General features: G+C 43.4%; 3 protein-coding genes and 1 long non-coding RNA gene across 7 annotated transcripts; 2 read left to right on the top strand and 2 right to left on the bottom strand.

Annotated features, from left to right (window-relative positions):
- The first annotated feature begins 25 nt into the window (after nucleotides 1–25).
- On the top strand, nucleotides 26–2,875 carry med20 (mediator complex subunit 20). Its single transcript, XM_085456699.1, has 4 exons — nucleotides 26–232; nucleotides 444–589; nucleotides 2,115–2,368; nucleotides 2,461–2,875. The coding sequence occupies exons 1-4, from the start codon at nucleotides 219–221 to the stop codon at nucleotides 2,680–2,682; spliced, it is 636 nt and encodes a 211-aa protein (XP_085312825.1). The 5' UTR covers nucleotides 26–218; the 3' UTR covers nucleotides 2,683–2,875.
- A 1,277-nt stretch (nucleotides 2,876–4,152) lies between these two features.
- On the bottom strand, nucleotides 4,153–4,557 carry LOC146709643 (uncharacterized). Its single transcript, XR_014920466.1, has 2 exons — nucleotides 4,492–4,557; nucleotides 4,153–4,410 (listed from the first exon to the last, which is right to left on the bottom strand). It is a non-coding gene; the product is annotated as an uncharacterized LOC146709643 (long non-coding RNA).
- Nucleotides 4,409–13,968, top strand: usp49 (ubiquitin specific peptidase 49). Of its 4 annotated transcripts, none has more exons than XM_085456696.1 (7): nucleotides 4,409–4,471; nucleotides 5,873–5,920; nucleotides 6,052–7,496; nucleotides 9,932–10,139; nucleotides 11,816–11,924; nucleotides 12,158–12,363; nucleotides 12,469–13,968. In XM_085456696.1, exons 3-7 carry the CDS (start codon nucleotides 6,117–6,119, stop codon nucleotides 12,570–12,572), a joined length of 2,007 nt encoding a protein of 668 aa, XP_085312822.1. In that variant the 5' UTR covers nucleotides 4,409–4,471; nucleotides 5,873–5,920; nucleotides 6,052–6,116; the 3' UTR covers nucleotides 12,573–13,968. The 4 variants fall into 4 exon arrangements, with proteins under 4 accessions (XP_085312822.1, XP_085312819.1, XP_085312823.1 ...); XM_085456693.1 differs by having other exon boundaries at nucleotides 5,798–5,920; XM_085456694.1 differs by lacking the exon at nucleotides 4,409–4,471 and adding an exon at nucleotides 4,615–4,679 and having other exon boundaries at nucleotides 5,798–5,920.
- An 837-nt stretch (nucleotides 13,969–14,805) lies between these two features.
- tmcc2 (transmembrane and coiled-coil domain family 2) lies at nucleotides 14,806–21,627 on the bottom strand. Its single transcript, XM_085457946.1, has 6 exons — nucleotides 21,621–21,627; nucleotides 21,454–21,536; nucleotides 18,600–19,013; nucleotides 17,654–18,276; nucleotides 16,394–16,529; nucleotides 14,806–16,094 (listed from the first exon to the last, which is right to left on the bottom strand). The coding sequence occupies exons 1-6, from the start codon at nucleotides 21,625–21,627 to the stop codon at nucleotides 15,795–15,797; spliced, it is 1,563 nt and encodes a 520-aa protein (XP_085314072.1). The 3' UTR covers nucleotides 14,806–15,794.
- Nucleotides 21,628–21,890: the final 263 nt, after the last annotated feature.

Here is a 21,890-nt window from a genome sequence, read left to right as displayed (position 1 = left end):
ACACTCACGTAACATCCGGCTTTCGGCGACCACTTCAGAAAAAAAGTGCAACAACGTCAGTTGACTGTTTCATTGTGAAACGGTGTTAATATTCACCATTCTTTATTATCAATAATATTTTTTTTTTCTGTTGTTTCCTTTCACTTTACCGGAAGGGGTTTTATTTAACCCGGAAGTGCTCAAACACCGTACTACAAGTGAAGAGAGGCAAAACATCAATGGGTGTTACTTGGTAAGGTGGTTTTTAAACCTACGTTTGATTTTAAACGTTTTTTAACCCCTAAATATTCAAACAGTTTTAGCCTAGCCTCAACCATCCTGCGTGGTTTTTTGTCCCATTGATCCGCGGAGCGTGGCTCTGTCTCACTCAACAATGCTGGTAACGTGACACAGGGCAAAGTGTATGCTGGTCCCTCAAGTGCTCTGCTTGCTGTGCCCCGCAGTGTGTGCCAGGTGCCCGTGGCGGAGGGGAAGAGCGTGCAGCAGACTGTGGACATGCTGCACAAAAAGCTGGAGCAGCTGGGCGCCGTGAAGCAAGGCAGCTTCTGCGTGGACTGCGAGACTTACCATGCCACGGGAAATTCCAGCAGTAATAATTTTTTATCTGTTTGTTTCTGAGCTTTAGAATTCAGATTTATAGATCACATTAATGCACTCACCCATGAGGGTGACCTGATGTCTATGTCTAGGTGGGGCTGCAGAGTATTTTATCCCCTTTTCGTGTGATTGTTTGCAAAGAAAAAAAAGATTGCCGGTATTTGAACTGTTGTAAATGACTTATTGGCCTATAATCTGTCAAACAGATCTCTCACGAACGATTCTGAGTCATTTTGAGTAAGAAAGAACATTTCTATCACAAAGCAGAACTTGTTTTTTGGCAAAGTGATTTTCATATCTCCCTTATTTATGCAGCTAAGTGTCACTGACATTAAAAAAAATTCTAGAGAGATCTGGCAAAGAGGGCAAGAGAAATTGTGACAAATATAACGTCACAGTTCTATAAAGTATTTGTAAGGACTAGACTGACTATAATATAGGTACAATGAAGTCAGTGTCATATAGATACTTGCAAAACCAGTATATACATATATATATGTCCACTTCACAAAATCTGTTGAGTGCAGTCTATTTACCAATATTAGCAAACATAACATGTATATTTAAAAAAAAACAACGAAACGTCAAAATTCACATTTTTGTCACACAAGCTGTGGCTCAGCTGGTAGAGAGCGTCATAGATCCCCATCTCCTCCAGTCTGCATCCTGAAGTATCCATGGAAAAGATGCCGAACCCTCAGTTGCCCCTGATGCATCCGTGTGTGTGTGTGTGTGTGTGTGTGTGTGTGTGTGTGTGTGTGTGTGTGTGTGTGTGTGTGTGTGTGTGTGTGTGTGTGTGTGTGTGTGTGTGTGTGTGTGTGTGTTAGAAAACACTTAGGCATAGACAAAAGTACTGTATGAATGTGAGTGTGAGACTTGTAGTAGGAAGTGCTTTTGAGTACTCAGCTACATTAAAACAAGCTACATAAGTACTGGTGTACTGGTTCATTTACCAGTTTGATTGGCTGTAGTTAGGTCAACACAGTAAGGCAGTCACTTTTATTGGGGGATTTATGCTTCAGCAGCCTGGTGTGCACCTCCTTAGAAATGTTACAAGTTCCATCGACATACTGCTACTGTCCTCTTCAGTACCGCTGATTCCTCCTGTGCATCTTTGGCTACTGTTTTGCCACAGTTTTTGAATGTATCTGTGGGAGAATAACAATCATCATCAGTATAAGTAATAGTTGTATATCTATATGGCCAGAAGTCTGGTTCCTTTAGATGTCACCACAGATCATCTGCCTCCATCTCACCCTTGCAGCTTCTTCTGTCACACCAACCATCTACATGTCCTCCATCACTACATGCATAAATCTCCTCTGACGTCTTCCTCTTTTCCTCCTGCCTGGCAGCTCCTCCATCTTTAACATCCATTGCCCAATATATCTACTATCCCTCACTGTACACGTCCAAACCTCAGCTGCAAATCTCAGCCTTGCCTCTCTAACTTTATGGAACCTTCATTTCCTTCCTCATCTCACCTGACAGTTTTAAGTGTTGTCTGTCCATTGTAGGTCAGCCCTCCAAGCTCCTGTATGTGATGCACAACTCCGAAACCCCCCTGAGCTGCCTGGCTCTGTTTGAAGGTGGACCCTGCCTAATAGCGGATGCAAATTTTGATGTCCTCATGGTGAAGCTGAAAAGTCACTTTCAGAATGCCAAGGGACACAAGGTGGAGTCTCGTGGTTCGAGATATCGCTACTGCGACTTCTTGATAAAAGTTGGTACCGTGACGATGAGCTCCAGTGCCAGAGGGATATCAGTAGAGGTGCGTGTATATGTATATATGCTGTGATAAAGACGAGTCACGTCCTTCTGCTTTCTCTCCTTGAGGCGTTAACTCCTGGCTTGCTTCCTCAGGTGGAGTACTGCCCTTGTGTCGTTCCTGGGGACTGCTGGAACCTCATGAAGGAGTTTATGCAGTCCTTTCTCGGCCCCAGCGTCCCTGAACTGCCATCTGTGTTTGCTGCCAAGCCCGAGGGACTCTTTGCACCAACAGATTGTATTGACACCATGACTCAGTACCTGGAGTTATTCAACAAACTGCGCAAGCTGCAAATCCCTGGAACCAATGTGCGCTGAGTCTGCAACAAAGATATCTGTTTTTTTCTCTCCATGTTTGTACAGATGTTGGTATATTTCTGGTCCTATGGATCAGCGTTGGTACCCAGGCATTTTTTTTTTTTTTTGAACGTCTGGGGTTTTATTATCACTGCAGAACTTCACATTAGTGTTGGATGAAAGCATTTGCAATAAAGAGACACGGTGAAAACAAGTAGTCAAAGTCTCTGAGCGTTCATACTGCGATGCCCTTTTGATGGTGCGCTTTTATCTGAGAGTAGAGGCACAAAGTATTCATTGATTTCTTGCTAGTTTACACAGGGATGAACCAATTTATCAGCTGAACACTGGCCCTGTTGACTGTCAACTGATCTGATGACGTTTATCAGTGAGAGAGGTCGATTTTTATCTGTTGCATCATCCAAGTTTTGCGCTGGCTGAATGTTTAAAGATGATGTCACAAGCAGGTGAGAGATTTTCCTTTTTAAACAATCAGATTTCTTTGTTTTTCTCTGTCAGAAAGACAGGAATGAATGAACTAAATGTTGACTACAGGTCCAGGAATTTCATAGTCAGTCCAATCCCTAGGTTTATGCAGTTGGATTAGTGTTCCAGTATTAGGTTGAGGCTTGTGCTTACGAATGTAATGAGTTTACAGTGGAAATGCTTTATTAAATTACAAAGAAGTATCTGTGCAGATATCTTAGGGTGACAGTAAGTTCGATTGTTTATATTGGATTGTTAAAATGTCCAAAAGACTGGATCTAGCTTCTAAAATCTGAGAATAGACACTTTAATCTACAATAATCTGAAGATCTCACTTATGCTTGGCATCGAGTGGACTCTTATGTTAGAGCAGGGGGGGGGGGGGGGAGTAAAAATGCAGAACAATGTCCTATTAAATTACCAGTAATTGAATTAAAAAAAAAATAATAATAAAAAAAAAAAAATATATATATATATATATATGTATGTGTGTGTGTATGTATATATATATATATATACACACACACACACACACACACACATATATATATATATATATATATATATATATATATATATATATATGTGTATATATATACATGTGTATACATATGTATATACATATGTGTATGTATGTATGTATGTATGCATATATATGTATGTATGTATGTATGTATGCATGTATGTATGTATATATATATATCTATATATATGTGTATATATCTATATGTGTATGTATGTATGTATATGTAACTGACATGACTTCTCTTTTAGAACTTGTGATATGTTATTAAGCTTTCAAACTCTCCCTGAATGCTGCGCATTTCTTCTAGACAGCGGCTTTCTTTTTATGTTTAAACTTGAATTACACTGATTTGCGCTGACGCATTTTGAAAGTAGTCCCTCCCCACGACAGCATCCAAAGGAGATGCGCTTAATAGGGATCTTAAAGCTAAACACACGCACAGTACACGCACGCGCCTCAGGTGTTTTTTACCAGATTAACACTACCGTGCTGACACATGGCGCGCACGGGGTTTAACGGGGACACCGGGGGTCAGGGGTAGCGGCTGTCCTCTTAAACCCGGCTTCCACTCTGGCCTCGGTTATTGTTCCATGTGGCCGCTGTGGGTGGACGGACGGACGGTCCATCCTGCTGCCTGTTGTTCAACCCTTCCGCCAATGAGAGCCCGGCTCCCGCTCAGCCCCAGTCCAATGAGAGCGGCGGGGTCTGTGCTCGGATCGAGAGTTGGGTTGTTCAATCTGTGAGGAGGACAACAAGCAGCTTTCTGAGTGTACACCGGATGGATGGATGCTGGCGATGGTAACGTTACCCAGCTTTACCATTATCAGGTGTTGCAAATATAGTGAGGGGCACCGATAGGGCCGAGAGCCGCGTTTCAGCAGCCGGCTTCCTGCGGTGAATGTCACCGGGTAGTTTTTTTTTAACGGTTAACGGCGCAGTTTGCTAGCCTTAACGTTAGCGACCGACGGCAGCCGTTAGGTTAACTTCGATTGTCCTCAACAAACAGGTTAGCAGCTTAGCTAACGTTAGCAACTGTGGCGAGCAGATAACGCGAATTGTTAGCTGCTTGGAGCCAAGCGAATAAATCCGTGTTTAACTCCGCGCGTTATTAGGCGAGACACAGCAGAGGGAAGGGAGGGAGGAGGTGGTGGTGGGGGGGGGCAAGCGGTGTAAACCCTAAGCACAGCCGCCGTGGATAAAAACGGTTAGCGGCGGCAGCTAAGTTGCTGCCTGCTGGGCTGTCTCGGACCAACAAAGTTGTTGGATGTTCCTGGAGAGTCGCTCTCTGGCTGCTCTTTGTTCTTCAGCATGGTGATGGTGGGATAGCCTAGCATGGCGTTAAGAGCCAGCCTGTCTGAGTCAGAAGGCATCCTTTTTAAAACACGGACAGACACAGTGGAGAAATTCTAACATTTGTGAATATCACATGCAGGAGTTGAGGCGGTTAACTTGTAGCGTGCAAAAAGCGTGGCATGCGACTGAAAAACAGTTGCGCCGACCTGAAAGTTGATGCTGCCATTATTATTTTTATCCATTGTTATTATTATTATTATTATAATGTAGTGGCTCATTTACACAAAGAGATGGATAAAAAAGAAAGTGATGTAGCACAGCGCTGGTACTGGTGAGGTACATAACTACATCCATTAACGTTAAGAATATCATTTCAATGGACAGACAGACGTTCATGTCATCATTTCCTTGCCCTAAAGCTCCGTTTTAATTATTGCCCCTGATCAAATGGCCACATGTTGATTTTCTTAAATAACGAGAGCGACATAACAGTTCCTTTTCCGTGTGTGATTCCTGTAGATGTCAATCATTTGCCACGTTTATTCACAGTAATGTCAACCAGGGCAGTCGGTGTCACAACTGGAGGAGATTTCCACAAAAAAGTCACTTCCTGAGTTATTTAGTTATGTTACTTTTTGTTAAGAAGTTTTATGGTCACTTGTTTTCAGTCCACTTTTTTGTGTAAAGATAGATTTTTGAGAATTTCCTAAATGCGTGGTTTTCATTAATTGGAGAAGTGTGTGATTTATCTCTGTCGTTGTGGGGTGGGGTGGAGTGGTTGCTTTGTCTGTTTTTTGTTTTTTCATTGCAGCTTTCACCCCTATTTCTCAGACTCTCTCTGGAGCCGCTGGTGCTGACGGTGGGCATGGGTGATCGGGCTGAACTGTCCTGTTGTGTTCTTTGCAGATGTTGTGATGTGTTGTCCAGAATTTGATCACAAAAACTCCTTTTCCAGTTAGTACATCTTCTTTCTTTTTTGTTTTGTGACAGTTGCTTATACACTGCAGTCTTTTCATTAGAAAAACAAAAACACTGGATTCTGCTATCAGCAGTAATCTTGCTTTATTTTTTTTCTTCCTCTACAGAATGAGTTGCTGTTTGGCTGCGGGACGTGTGTCCTATCGCTGAGGCCACATGTGTATCTGGAGCAATGGATCGTTGTAAGCACGTGGTACGCCTTCGCCTAGGCCAAGACCATTCGATCCTTAATCCGCAAAAATGGCACTGTGTCGACTGCAGCACCACCGATTCGGTGTGGGCCTGCCTCAAGTGCTCCCATGTGGCCTGTGGACGGTTTATGGAGGAGCACTCACTCAAACACTTTCAGGAGTCGCACCATCCGCTGGCTATGGAGGTGCGAGAGCTGGATGTTTTTTGCTTTGCCTGTGGAGACTATGTACTCAACGATAACGCAGAGGGTGACCTCAAACTCCTCAGAGGGGCGCTCTCCACTGTTCGGAGCCCGGGTAGGCGCTCACTGCGCTCTTCAACAGGGGGGGAGTGTACTCCCTGGGTTGGGGAAAGTGGGCCGCAGCCCGCCATGCAGCTGGCCTTGCGGCACAGGAGGAAAGCACTCCTGGGGAAAATGCTCCGGATGTGGATCAGCAAACATCAGGAGCTCCAGAATCAGCGTAAAGAGAAACTCGAGGAAGCTAGAAGACAAAAGAAGGAGGTGAAAAAGAGACTCATGGAAGAACTTGGCAATGTTCCTCCCAGGAAGAGTGCTAGGCTTCTTACTCAGGCGCCACGTTCAACCATCACACTCATTCCACGCAAATTTCGCGACCCTCCAGAACGCCTACCTCCTCCTCCTGCCCAAAAGAAGCCTTCACTTTTAACCCTGTCCCGCAAGACTTCTCAGAATGGCAAAGCTGCCAGACTGAGGCGATACTACTCCACGCATGCAGTCACACGACGGAGACTCGCTCCGGGGGTCACCGGTCTGCGCAACTTGGGGAACACGTGCTACATGAACTCAATATTGCAAGTGCTGAGCCACCTGCAGAAATTCAGGGAGTGTTTTCTCACTTTGGACCTGTGTGAGACTGAGGAGCTACTTGCCAAGACCAACCACTCCCAGGGGATGAAGGGGGTGACAGGAGGTGTGGTCAGCAGTGGTAACACAGCGCTGGCAGAATACCCTCTTGGACGTATGGGGAAGGCGGGCTGTTGGAATTTGCCCGTGGGGAAAAAGGAAAGCGTCTCGCCTCCTCCTCGCTGCTCCACCCGCCAGCAGATGTCTCTGTGCCATGAGTTACATACGCTTTTCAGGGTCATGTGGTCAGGCCGGTGGTCTTTAGTATCTCCCTTTGCCATGCTGCACTCTGTGTGGAACCTCATCCCAGCTTTCCGTGGATACGACCAGCAGGATGCCCAGGAGTTCTTGTGTGAGCTGCTGGACAAGGTGCAGCAGGAGCTGGACACAGAGGGGTCCAAAAGGCGGATAGTCATCCCCATCACAAAGAGGAAACTATCCAAGCAAGTGCTAAAGGTTCTCAACACCATCTTTCACGGGCAGCTACTCAGCCAGGTGAGACTCCTAACTTATAACTGCATGCAGTCAGTGTTGTCCAGTGTGATGTAGGTTGTTTTGTTTGTGTATTTATCTCTTTTCCCTCTTGCTTTCCATTTCTGCATGTCTGTTGTGAAGTTCTGGGCTAATGCCAAGATTTTGACTTTTGTGTTTTGTTTTGCTTTCATTATTATTTCTGTATATTTATATTCCCCCTTTGTGCCAGAGACACAAATCTGATAATAAAATAAGTAATAAATGTTAATTAATAAGTGATAAGTAAAAGGATAGCGTTTTAGTCTTCATGCCTTTTTATTTTGAAAATTGACCATGTTCTTTACTCTCCTGGGTCTAACTTCCTTCCTACAAGATGAAGACAAGATAAAAAAAAAGGAGAAAAAAATGACCCAGTGGTATTTTTAGTAGGTGCTGTTTCTGGGATGCTTCTGCAAAAACATGCTTCACCGGGTACAGTTAAGCTGTAGTCATTGTTTTGAAGAGGTGTAATCAGCTCCTGTAGCTGTCCTTCAGTTAGTCCCCAGTTAACTTTGAACACTGAGAAAATTCACATGAGACATCAGATAAACGTCGGCCACTGACATCAGTAAAAGGTATCAACTTAGGTGCTCTTACCAATCACAAAGGCCCATATCAGTTAATATCAATTATATATAAGCTGAAATTTATACACTGTGCTGCAGATACAGATGCCATGGATACAGATTTCCAGTTAATCAAAGTCTGTGGTTGCATGAAAAAACTGTGATGTCACTAGGGCTGGGCCATATCATACCGTTCATGGTAATACCGGTATAATGTTGGGCAACGACAAGAAAATGAAATATCACGATAGAATATGGGTAAAATGCGCGTGCGCAGTGCCTTTGTTTTCATACGCACATGGCGAAAAAGGCACGGCGGCGACAGAGAATGACAAGGGCGAAAGCGGATTGTTGAATGAAACGGATGAACCAGAATTGGTTTGTAAAAATGCTGCAACTTCAGTGGTGTGGAACTGGTTTAGCTTTCGTCCGTCAGATACACAACAAAGCACTATTTTTGGTAGAGCGTGCTAGCGGGCCGTCATTATTACCGTGTTTTTTGGTAAATACAGCACACTTAAAATCAATCATTTGATTTTTCTGAAAATCGACAGTGCCCATTATAATCCCGTGTGCCTTATGTTTGAATTCTGGTTGTGTTTACTGACCTCAAAACGATTTTATGTACACGGCGCTCGAAAATGTTTTAGTACGACTTTGCTAAGCTACGAACCTGCACCGCTTGATGGATTGTCGGCGCATTACGGCTATCTTAGGCGGGAGCCTCGCGGAGTGATACATACGGTGCTTCAACATAATATTACTGTATTGTGTGTGTATAACCTCTTTTTAAGTTTTGTGGATATTATACTTGGTTATGCTGAGGATATGTCGGCCAGTTTCTACTGGAAATGCTTTTTGGTTGAACTGTCAGCAAGGAATTTGCATTTGCACTGTTACGTTTTTATATAACTTTAATGCAAAAAAACAGCTGCTTGTTTAAGTGAAAATACATGTTTTGTTTTTTGTTTTTTTGCACTAATAAAATAGTGGAGTTGTAAAGTATTTTGTCTAGTGTCAATTATCGTCAGTTATATCGTTATCGCAAATTTTCAAATCTATATCGTGATAAATATTTTTGGTCATATCGCCCTGCTCTAGATGTCACATCACCACATTCCTATAATCATTTAGGGTGGTGCATGAGGAGGACCAGACTTACACTACAATACACTACAATGGTGCGTTGTAGTGTATTGTCTCTGTGATGTCCACCTATAGCTGCTTTAGAATCACCAGCTAACCTTACATCCATGTGTTTGGACTGTTGGAGCACGGTGGAGTACCCAAAACGCTTCCCATGCAACATGCACGCATTACACAGAACACCCTCCCCCCAAAGTCCAGCAGTTTCAAAGGCGACACTCTGCAGTTCTAATTGCGATTTAATTTTTAAAATTCAAAATTCAATCCACTTCAAGGTGATGTGTTTTTGGTGTTGTGAACAAATAAACAAACAAAAAAAGTCTTAACTGCATCTGTTCAGCTCTGTTTGCAGGGTTTGACCAATCACAGTTAAGATTGTGAGTTTAGTAATAAAAAAGAGGCATGCATCTGCATTAAAGAATAAAATGCAGAGACACGGTGGGTTAAGCAGTTGCCTGGAAGAGCAGGCCAAAGAAGACAGTTGATTGATTGTGATCATGTATGAAGAGCATAAACCTGTGCTGGAATGTAGTTAGAATGGGGAAGTGTCTGGTTTTGTAATTCAGGCAGATATTTTTGTTTCATTTATTAAATCAGTTTATTTATTTGTTTGAACCACTTTCCAGAGTTCTGCTACAGCTGAAACTTGGAATCGTCGTCACACTCACCTTTGCTTGTGTTCCTCCTCTTCTCTGTATGTTTTAGGTGACATGCCTATCCTGTAAGCACAAGTCTAACACAGTAGAGCCATTCTGGGATTTGTCTTTGGAGTTTCCAGAGCGATACCACAGCATAGACAAAGGCTCGAGCTCGACGGCTTACCAGCGTAGCTGCACCCTCACTGAGATGCTGTCCAAGTTTACAGAGATGGAGGCTCTTGAAGGCAGCATCTACGCCTGCAACCACTGCAACAGTCAGTACAATGTTTAATGCACCACAAGCCAAGCTCGTCTTAAGTTCATTATTAGCTGATAAGACTTTGCTTCTTAAGCTCGAGTTGAATAAATCTGTATTGTTTCAGGATATCTGCCTATTATATGACAACTTGGATGCATTCTGATAAAGCTGCTTATCAACCCTAAAATATCAATTAGCAGTTAAATTATTCTCTTGATTCATCAGACAGAGAACTGGATAGTGGACCATACCTACACAATTTGGATTCTAATGGGAATTGGTTTTAAATAAGTTATTATCCAAAGTGGAACTTAAAGTTATAGATTTCCCTTCATGATTTATTCATTTTGACTCCGGACCCTGCTTTTTCTTTAAAGGTCAATGCAGTTTTTCTTGCGAGGTATTTCTATGAATAACTGAGAATGTCAGGACAGCAACTTGTAAAAATGAAGCGTTCAGAACATTTTCCTGTTAATCTGATGGCATCGGAACTAAACGCACACCCGGGTCATGACTAATTAAAAGCTGTCATTTCATTCTCATCAGACGCACAATAGTAACATGCAAACTGTCGCATAAATGAAGAGGATTGCACAGGATTACGACCGCATGCATGCGTTTCCCGACGTTATCAGTTAAAAGACTTGATTTTTCAGGATGGAGAGAAGTTCGTCTCCGAAGTGTTACACATGCATTCAGTGTGATCCAAATGCATAAAGCAAGATTTACAAATGTATGTATTGATGTGTGTGTAGCGTTTGAGAACACACAAGCAGGTGCTTCAGTCCACGCAATTTCAAAGCAATTTTACCACACGCGAAACTGTTTTACAAATGCGCACATCCACATTTGAATAAATATTGAATGAATACTGATCAGCTGCTCACAATTCCTGTGCATACAAATGTCTGAAACTTTACAGACATCCTCCTACTCACGAATGGCCTGGCACGCACAGATCACATCACATGGTCACGTAGGATTTTGAGACAAATTTCAGGCTGCCGGCTTCGCATACATCCAGAAATGTAAGCTGCATTCAACTACTAGTGTTCTGTTTTCCTGCATTTTTCCTACTAAAGTAGCCATTTCTTCTAAGTAAACAGAACAACTAGTCACCCCGCTACTAGAAAACAGATTTTCCAGTTATGTAGTTAGAAGTTTTCACTGGAATGGAGACAGGATCTATCAGGAAAAAATGTTTAAGTGATTCATTTCAGGGAGGTGAGGTAAAAGCTGCTGTATTTACTGAAGTGCGAAGTCTTGTGGTCCCAAATCATCAAATAAACATCAGTAAAGTGTAAACACTTACCTCAAGTATGATTTGTCAGGTAATGTATTGTCAGATTTCACCCATGGTGTGCATACAGAGTACACTGTAGAACTGTGGGTGCATCTGAATGTACCCGTGAGGAACATTTGTGTGTAAAGTGACCTTTACCTGAATGACTGAATGCTTTCAACAGATTAATGAAGCCAACGGTGTTATTTATTTATTCATTGTCTAAGAAGCTCTTTAATCTCCTGCTGACAGCTCCGGCGGAGGCAGTGACTTAAAAACTAGGCTGGCAGCTTTGAGAGAGCCACACAACACTTTCGCAAAGCCTGAGATTTTGCAAGAAAGCGTCACTTGTGCAGCGGAAACAAAGCCTCGCATCAGTAACCTGTGATCTCCTTGTTTCATGGTTTCAGAAAGAAGACGGAAATCATCCCACAAACCCTTAGTTCTGTCAGAAGCATGTAAGCAGCTTCTGATCTACCGTTTACCTCAGGTTCTCCGGCTGCACCTCAAACGCTTCAGGCAAGTTTCTGTAAAGGCTGATATATATAATTTTTTTTTTTTTTTTTTTTTTTTTTTTACTTCCAAACCAAGTTCTTTGAAATTTCTCAAAGAAATTTCAGGATTTCCTGTAGTTTTGATCTTGTTTTTTCTGTTTGCGTTGTGAACTTGGGGTGCTCGACCTTTATTTATTTTTTTTGTAAGACGAGGCTTGTGAAGTGTAGCAACACTAACTATCGCCTGTTGTACGGCAGATGGTCGGGGCGGAACCACAGGGAGAAAATCGGCGTCCATGTGGCCTTTGACCAGGTTCTGAACATCAAACCATACTGCTGCACAGGCTCAGGTCACTCTGTCCACAGAGGAGGCTACACCTACGATCTGTCTGCTGTAGTTATGCATCATGGTAAAGGCTTCGGCTCAGGGCACTACACCGCATACTGCTACAATACAGAAGGAGGTGAGGAAGAGCGCACAGCATCCTGTGGTTTATTTAAGATGCAAATGTTCTGCTGTGTTGTTGTTTTTTTTAACATCTTTTTTAATGTGCATTTGCTATCCTCAGGTTTCTGGGTCCACTGTAATGACTCTGAGATGAAGGTTTGCAGTGTGGAGGAAGTGTGCAACACTCAGGCCTATATTCTCTTCTATACCCAGAGGTCTGCTTAGGTACCTCTCGCTGTGATGATAACCTGTGCGTGGAAACTTAGGGCTGCATTCACGAAAAGGTTTTCTGATGCTTTCCCAGATGTCATAACATTTTAGCAGCACAATCCAGATAAGAAGTATGATAGTGGTGAGTAATGTTGCCATAGCTAGTAGATCAGAAAGCTCTGGGTTTATGTCTTACTTTTGACTCTGTAAGAAAACATTTTCGTAAATGAAGCCCAGGTTTCTCAGCCTGTAGGACCAGCGTATTGATTCCTGGCCTGAAGACTGTGGTCAGACTCTGTCCTGCTGAACAACAACAACAACCATCAGGCTCGTGTCTGTTGAGTCTGGGAACAACCAGGCGCTCTCCCCGAGACAGCATTTTACATTAAAAAGGCAACACGGATTCTGGACTTTGGAGCGTTTGGCCACAGTAATGTTGACGATGTGCATTTTTACACGTAATCGCGCGTTTGACCGCTGAGCTTTACATGAAGCGACACATTTTTAACGTTGCCAGCGACCGCACTGATGGTCCACGCTCCATGTTGCCTTCTGCTCAGCTTTTTTAATTATCGTGAAACGTCAGTTATGGAAACTTTTAATACTCACCCCTGTGTCATTTGTATCTCATCATGTCCTCTCCCTCAGATGTACTGCTGTGACTGGATACTGTGTCTTAGGCTCAAGGCTCTCAGTGAACATGAATAGGTTTTGTTTTTAGTTTATTTTGTAGCCGCTCTGTTCCATGAAAAGAAGCAAAAAGCACGAGTATCAGACACTCAGTGGAAAGCTGCGGGAGGAGCTGTTGCTGTCGGCTCCCGTAACACCTTGAAGTGTCTGCTCCTCCTCCTGCGGTTAGACCGGTCTGAGCCTGGGTTGGACATGCCGCCTCTCTTAACCTGCCGGAGACGGGGCGCGAGTTAAAGGGTAGATACCGAAGAATGTGTGGTTTCTTTTTCTTTCTTTCTTTTATCTGTTTTTTGGGGTACCCATTTTTGAGTTGAGCACCTGAAAGCAATATATTGTACATCTCGCATCTTGACAGGAAATTTAAGAAAATCAGGAATTCTTCTGCTTGTTATATACAATGTGTTTTGGGGTTTTTTTTCTGTTGTCTTTTTTTATTTTGTTTTCTACTCTGCTGTTTCTATCGAGGTCTTTAGATTTTGCTAGGTTGTCAAGAAAAACTGTGTTTGATACGAGTCAAATGCAAAATACATTTGTGAACTCTGTGACAGTTGGAACAATCTAATGACGATGAATGTCTTACTTTTTAGCGGTCAGGTGTGGCCATGCCACCGGCTCTGATCCCCTTGAGTTCTGTCGTGTACTGTAAGAATACCTGTCATAAATGTAATGGTCATATGGGTTTTGCCTGACAGTAATTATTAAAAAGACAAAACAAAATTGAGATGCTTTGGTTCTCTTGCTTATTTATTTATTTTTTTTATATAGTATTTTTTCCAGAGGGAGTGGTGATTCTGATTAAAAGAAGGTTATGAGCAGCTTCATGAATTTAGCTTCATGGCTGAGCCAAGAGAGTAAAGTAGAACTGAAATAATCAGGTTACCAGATGGATGCACAGCTGATCCGAGGCCTAACCACTAATGTGTTCTTAGAAATATAATCTGATGGTGCTCATAATCAAATGTAAATCTCTTTCTTGCCTTAACAGTAAAGTGATCAGGGGCGTGGCCGCCACTCCCAAATGAAAAAAATATGAATCAGTAATTGTGATCCATAAACATGCCAACAGTGTCTGAAACAGCATTCTACAAATGCTCCCTTAAGGTATGTGTATGTGTTTAAATGCTTAAGATCAATCAGCTTATGGGACTCTTTCACACTGGAAGCTCCTAAATTTCCCTTTTTCCATGCTTCATATCTGACTTTTATGGAAGATCTATGTTACTTTGTTTGTATGCAATGGTCAAGGGTGGAGCAAAAGGATGGCCAAGCTCACCGCAAACTAACATTTACCCGTCCTTCGGGCCTACCTCTTCCAACCAAAGGTAATCCGATGATTATGCACACAGTCAGAGCTGGAGCTTTATCCACTCTCTGCTGCTTTTTTATGCTTCCCATGCATTCACATTGTAACAGCAAAACCACCCATTTATATGCAATAATCTTACAATTATTATAAGCAATCAAAAGAGAATACACTTTGGTGCCTGCATATGCAAATACGTTTTTAAAAGTAAAAAAAACAAACGGGTGTCGGCGTGAAGGACGATGAGGAGATGGATCAAGGTCAGCCTAATATATGAAATCATTTATTTCTTACATTGTTTAATAAAACAGCAATAATTCTTCTTTCTTTTCTTTTTTTTCTTTTTTTGCAAACTGGATATAAACTTTGAACATGCCAGTTAAGTTGACACTGTGGATAGTAGCAGTTCTACAATAGATATAATATGAAAATGCATTTGTGGACAGAGCAGATTTTTACACTGTTGAGTCAGTATGGTGAATTGTAGCAGATTTTTTTTAACTATTCATTCATTTGCAAGAGAAAAAAAAAAAGGAAAACGAAAGAAAAAGCACTGCTTCAACACCAGAGAAGAATGTGAAACAAACCGGGAATGACACCGAGTGGAGATACGACAGATCCGCGCTGCAATTCTGACACCAAAATGGCAGTTATAGAAGATTCAGTCTGTCAGTAATGACATGTTAACTCATGCCAGCTAGATGCATCTCAGTGCACATATGAGGACATGCATGAGCACATAACATTCATGGAGAAAAGAAGAAAAAACACCTTGTTCCTCTCAAATACACATTAGCTTCAACATGAAGATTACAGCAAACATGATCGGGCATTTTATTTTTGCTCCTGTCTTTGTAATGAATGTATCATAAATCATTAGAAAAAGGCCAAAGATTTCTTGCAAGAAACTCAGTTTTTGGTGACAGCGATGCGATCGACGGTTGGTCATCAGTGCCGGTACATGTGGGTGAGAGGGAAGGATGTCTTTTGTCACTTGGCAAGCAGAGAATTTCACTTGTTTTTGCTCTGTAAACACCTCTCGGCGCTCCCTGTAGGCCGGGTCTCGACTAAAAAGTGCCGTGCTTTGTTCTCTCTCACTCCGCCTTCAAACTCAAAGGGAACTCGCCGCAGTGGCTTTCATTTCACTTCAGTCTCTGGGTCCCTTCAGTGATGGCGAACTGAGCTGGAATCAGCTTCTCTGATCCCCTCCTCCTCTTCCTCCTGTAGAGTGTCTTTCAGGAAGTTTAGCTGGGCAGCAGCCACAGCTCCACAAAGTCCCACTGCTTCCACAGCACGAACAGCAGCAATGTCAGCAGGACGGTGGCGGCTACGCGGGCCCGGGTCTTCATCAGAGGGGTGATGAAGTTGGCCAGAGTGGAGACGAAGACCAACAGCACGGCCATGAGCGCCAGGATGACGTTGATGAGCTTCCCCAGCAGAGCTCGAGCGTTGGCATTCTCCACTCCTTCTAACTGGACAACCTGCTGCTGCTGCTGCTGCAGCTCCAGCTTGGTGATGCGGGTCAGGCATGACTCGACTGCCTCCTGTGTGTGCAGATCCCAAAGAAATGAACCCACTTAGTGCGATTTTGTTTTTCAAAACCTCATTAAAAGGCCTGAAAATCTAAGACACCTTTTACAGGGAATGATAATGTCTTAATTCAACTGCTTTAGTCAGAGTTGAAACTACCTCTGAAAATCACAGTCAGTAAACACAGTTTGTACGTTCACGTCTTTGAAGCATATACAGGTTTTGGAGAAACATATTGCCCACACACAGCTCTGATCCCAACTTCTAGCAAACTCCAAAGTCTCCAACGATCTATCGGAGTCTTTGTTTTTACCTGAATGTCTCTCGCCCTCTCATACGACTGGTAGGCGACTTTCTCCTCCATGCTGGCGAGCTCCTGTTTCAGGTTGGTCATCTCATTCTGGTGCAGCTCCGTCAGGTCATTCAGCTGCTCTTCAAGTCGCTCATACCTGAACACACAGCGCAGCACACACTGTACTCCAAAGCATGCATGTCAAACTTGTTTTACATGGTTTATCTACATATTTAATCCCTGTGATGTCATTTATTTTTCTTTTTTTTATTATTGTGGACTCATTGTACAAAACATACATTTAGTAGAGGGCAAAAAAATAGAAGTTTCCTTGTATTTAATTCATCCTCTGGTTGTTTGTTGCTTTCTACCATCTACCACTCTACCATCTTGAAATTTTGTGTGATGGTAGAGATCAATAAGAGCTCAGCTGATTTCATTTGGGAGGAAATCTGGTCATGGTCACACCAAATGTAAAAATCAGTATAAACTTTATATTACCCACAGTGTTTTATGGATCTTCAATCTTCACAACAGTATAACAGGCTTGAATGACATGATTACCTAGGTTGGCTAAGCATTTGACCTTGACCTTCATTTTCTAGCGCCCAAGGTTAAAAAAAAACATTTGAAAGGGCATGGAGAGAACACGCTTGTAATTCTTTTCAATATGATGCCCTAATTGATCACGATGACAAAATCACACACTGCATGAAGAAATGTCAAAATCTGAAGTTATTGCAGCTTATTGAAGCCAAAGATTTTGGCCGATTCTGCACCAATCGTCTGGGTAAAGATAATAAAATACACTAGCATTTAAGGCTTTAAGGTCATAGGTCAAAGGTCAGACAGCATGTTGCAAAACAAAAGCTTTAGTATACTCCTTGACCTTCAGGGGGAGTTGTGCTCTCTGAGTGCTATTGTTGTTTATCTATTACTTAATTAATAATGAATTATTAAGTGAATAATTAATTTGTGTTGCATGCACTGTTAGAGGGGAGGTGTTTATCAGAAGGAAAAGCTGTAAAGCTCTGAAAATGTAGTCAGAAATTTCAAACCCGATGCCCTCCTTCACATTTTCCAATAACGTCTAGTGGACGGCACTTTTCCGGCCACTTTTGGCGACTGGGCCTTAATTTTGACACCCCTGCTCTAAAGTACATATTTAATGATGATTTTAAAAGGAGCAGTGGGGACTGAGTTGTTTTTTCCTTGTGTGAATTGCATCTTGATGTTCAGTGTAGCACGTTAGTGATTGCTTTTCTTTGCAGGGACATCTACCTGTATCTCTCTTCCTGCAGGCACTGAGTCATGTAAGAGTAGTCGCTCTGCAGCTGGCCCTTCATGTCCTCGATGGCGTCCTCCATGTGCGTCTGGCTGGCCTTGATCTCCTGCAGACCCTCAAGTAAAGAGTCCCATGAACTATGCATGTGATGGTGGTGGTGGTGGTGCCCGTCCAATCTGGGGCTCCCCATCGTTGGGCCTAACATACCACCCCCTCCTCCTCCACCAGCCCCACCAGAATTACTGCCCGCTCCGGATCCAGACGTGGCGCTGGAACACTCGTCGTCGCTGCCGTACTTTGGGCTGGAGACCAGGGTGGCGCTTCCACTCAGGGCGCGGGGCGTGGGGGTGTCTTCAGCGTGGCCCCCAACTCCGTCCTCTAGCGTGTCTTTTAGGTGAGCAATGTTATCAGCACTGCCAAACTTGTTTCTTATAAGACTGGCAAACTCTCGTGGCTTGGAGACAACGGCCGTGTGCGTGAGAGCAGAAACTCCTCCTTTAACCCCTTCAACTACTCCACCTCCGAATCCACTTATCCCAGCACGAACGTTGGCTCCCACGTCCTTCAGTCCCTGCTGCATGTCCCGCAGGACATCCTTCGGCTGCCGGGCTGGCCCATTCTGTGAAGAGGGGAAAAGGAATGAGGAAGCAGAGAAGTGGAGGATCCTAAAGGAGAGAGCTGATCATGTTATGAGGGTAAGTTTTAACCCTCATAACACAGATGAGGAAAGCAGTCCCTGTGAAGAATCAGGTGAGGCACAGGGGGGATGCACTGGTTTAAATAAGTGTTTGGGAAATCATCAGTCTATTTCTGGACTCCACTGCGCTCCCAAAGATAGACTGAACACTTGTTCAAGTCACTCATAAGATAAATGTTCCAATAGACCACGAAGAAAGACACGTGCATACACACACACACACACACGCACACGCACACACTTACCTGCTCTATCTCCTTCAGCTTCTTGTGGTAGTGCTCTAGTTTTTTGTGTAAGTGCGCAATAGTCTGTGCCGATTTCTGGTTCTTCTTCTCGAACACTTGCTTGATTCTGGACGCCTGCTGTTTGTCCGCGTTGTGAGCCAACTTCAGGTACTCCGCCACGTTGTCGTCACGCGCCTCCTGCTCCACGCGAATCTGCTCGGTGACCTTTAGGATCTTCTGCTGCAGATGCTCCAGAGCAGCACGTGTCCGCTGCGGCTCACCGGCCACAGCACCTTCCGCTCCCCCCGCCATGCCCCCAGACACCGACCCCACCGCCGCTGCTGCCCCCGCTCCGTCCATGCTGATGTTGGTGTCAGAGCCTCCATGGCTGGTAGTGGAGGGCAGGCCTAGAGTTGCCACCTCACTCTTGTCCAGCTGAGGGGACAAGAGGGCAGTGACTTGCTATTCAGGGGTGAAAAGAGAGCTACAACTGCTCCAGATACATTAGAGGTGTTAGTCAAACTAAGGAATCAGAGCCTCATCAGTATAAAAGTGTAAAAGTAGAGATAACAAAGGTTATTCAGATAAACGGCGCTGGAGAAACATCTTCACTGTAGCTGACTCTTCACAGACTGGGTTTTACAAGAAAAGAAGTTCATCTGCAGACATGTGGTGCCAACACAGGCTGTTATTATTGGTGTTATATTCACATAAACATTACTGTGCAAAAGTCTTGAGCCACTCCTTATATCTATGTGTTTTAATGGGAAATAGGTGCAGTGATTTACATGTGCAAACTTAACATAAATACAGCACATTAAGGCAAACAGAGTTTGTACAACTCCAACAAGCTTGAAATTCAATATTTTGTTATGACCGCCTGAACTCTCTTCCTCAAGCTTTCTTGTAATTCTTGTAATTTCTTTAAGTAGCCTTCAGGGATATCCAGGATACTTGAAGGACATTCAAGGTCAGATGCATCTTTTAGGTCCTGTGTCAGGGCTTTCCTTTCCTTTCCTTTCCTTTCCTTCCTTCCTTCCTTCCTTCCTTTAAACTTTATATTAAGCATTATTCAAAGATTCAGCTAAAGAAATGGAAACAAGTTATATGCTGTTGTGACAGGCTGCTAGTAACAAAGTGCCTAGATTAGACTTATTAAAAAATCTATTATTAAATATTTATTAGATATGATGCAATTTAAAATCGGTTCTTTGCTAATGTTCTGTCACATATAGAGACAACACTGGTTCATCCCTTGAGTGAGATGTTGTTTTTGTTCTTGAATGACTCATAGGTACAAGGTACAAGGTACAAGGTACAAGGACTGGACTGAAAGTGAGAACAAACTTTGAAAGACCTTTGGAAAGCCGAAGCAAAATATAAAGAGACAAGGGTTGGCTCAAGACTGGTGCTGTATGACAATAAAACAGTAATGCTTCGTTTATAATTAAAGTACATCATATAGGTCGCATACATAAAACACTCAGTTCATTTTTAGTTGTGTGTAATTCAAAAAATTATCTTCACAGAAACAGACAAAATGTAAAGTATTTGAATCTTTACTTTCTGCAGGAAACAAAATTTCTTCTGTTTTTCTAAACTGCAGATTATATTTTCCAGATCTCAACTGCCAGAAACAAAACACCGGAGTAACCTCAGTAAAATCACTCAACAAAATAAATAAACCTCCTTCGATGGGACTGTCAAAATGTGTCATTTTGCCCACTCGGGGCATATTAGCTTTAACCGATCTAGCGGAGAGATTAGAGACCACATAGAAAGGCCACCATGCATTAATTAGATGATGCTTCCTGCCCTGCTGAGCCTCAAAAAACGAAGAAGGAGAAGAAGACGATGACGATTAGTTAAGATCGAAGCAAACTACACATGTAAACCCACGAAGGTGTGCAGCACGTGGCGTGTACTTTAATGCTAAAGACACGCTGAGCGTGTATGTAAATCTATTTCTGCCTGAACCTTCGTCTGACTTTTCCTTCAGAAAAACAAAAAACATAACAGCCTGAGGATGTAATCCCTTTTACACGACGAGACCCCGCGTTGACAGATCCACGCGGGATTCCCTGGTCAGTATTATATGTTTATGTGCGGCTTTGGCAGATGGCGCGTTTGATAATGACTCTCCGCCTGACGTCAAAACGCAGCAATCAGACCCTCAGACACGAGTTTGGGCTCACACATGACGAGAGCAGTGCTGTGAGATATTTCTCACAGCACTGCTCTCGTTTCTGTCTGCGGGATGGCGCGAGGATTTATTTTACATTATATCTGCGCGACTGCGTGAAATGAGCACGCGCTGTGATTGTAAAAGTAGGTTACAATCACGGTGTGATGGAGAGGAAAACGCATGACTGCAGCCCCGTGATGGAAAAACAACATCATTTTTTTCCTGATCTCTGAAAAAAATAGATGAATAAAAAGTGGGATGCTTTTTTGAGTGGCTATCACTCGCAGGATCAGAGGGGGTGAAGTGGGCAACCAAAAAAAAGCGCAAATCGGCATATAGCGACGGCTGCGGTGGTGCTCAAACCTGACGCGGTGTCTCTGTTTAAACGTGTAATAATAATAATAATAATAATAATAATAATAAAAGATCCACGGAGCGACGCTGTGGATGAAGCCGAGACTCCTGAAGGTCGGGAGAGAAGCGGTGAGGATGAGGATGGAGATGGCAGATGTCTATGGCGTGAAAACAAGAGGACAGGGTGATGCCTGTGCATTCTTCACTCAGCGGGAGACGCGCGGGGACGTGATGCCAGCGAGCACGCGAGGACGAGACACAAGCAGCGCAGGAAAATGAAAATGAAAAATTTAAAAAAGGAAAGAAAAAAAAGGATATCAGAAAACGTTACCATACTGCTTTAATCCAATTTTTGCAGTGCCATTGCAAGTCTGTGTTCGAGGCCCATCCTCCTCCTCCTCCCTCCGCCTCCCCCTGAGCTCACCGAGGAGGAGTCCCCCCTCCTCAAATGTCTTTACCCCCAGCCGTGGGTCTGGCTAACTGTCACCTCCCTGGATCCTAACGCTCCATCGTTAACACCATCGATATCTGCAGCCTCCCTCTCCCTTTTCCTATCTCTAATGCTCCGATCTCTCTCTCTCTCTCCCTCTCCTTTGTGTCATATGCTCCCTCCGCCTCCCCCTGCTTCACTCTCCTACATCTCTCTCTCTCCCCCTCCCTCTCTTTCTGTCCCTCTTTCGGTCTACATGCAAATGCTATCAGTCCTGCCCTGTAATGGATGTGGGAGCTAAGGGACAGATGATGGAGGGGCTGGGAGAGCTTGGCGCAGGCGT

This window comes from Copadichromis virginalis, linkage group LG5 (genome assembly GCF_057382275.1).
Source record: "Copadichromis virginalis isolate Kocher_CV1m ecotype Utaka linkage group LG5, C_Virginalis_male_GT1.1, whole genome shotgun sequence".
NCBI lineage: Eukaryota > Metazoa > Chordata > Actinopteri > Cichliformes > Cichlidae > Copadichromis > Copadichromis virginalis.
The sequence above is the reverse complement of the archived record's forward strand: the minus strand, read 5'-3'. Positions and strand labels throughout refer to the sequence as shown.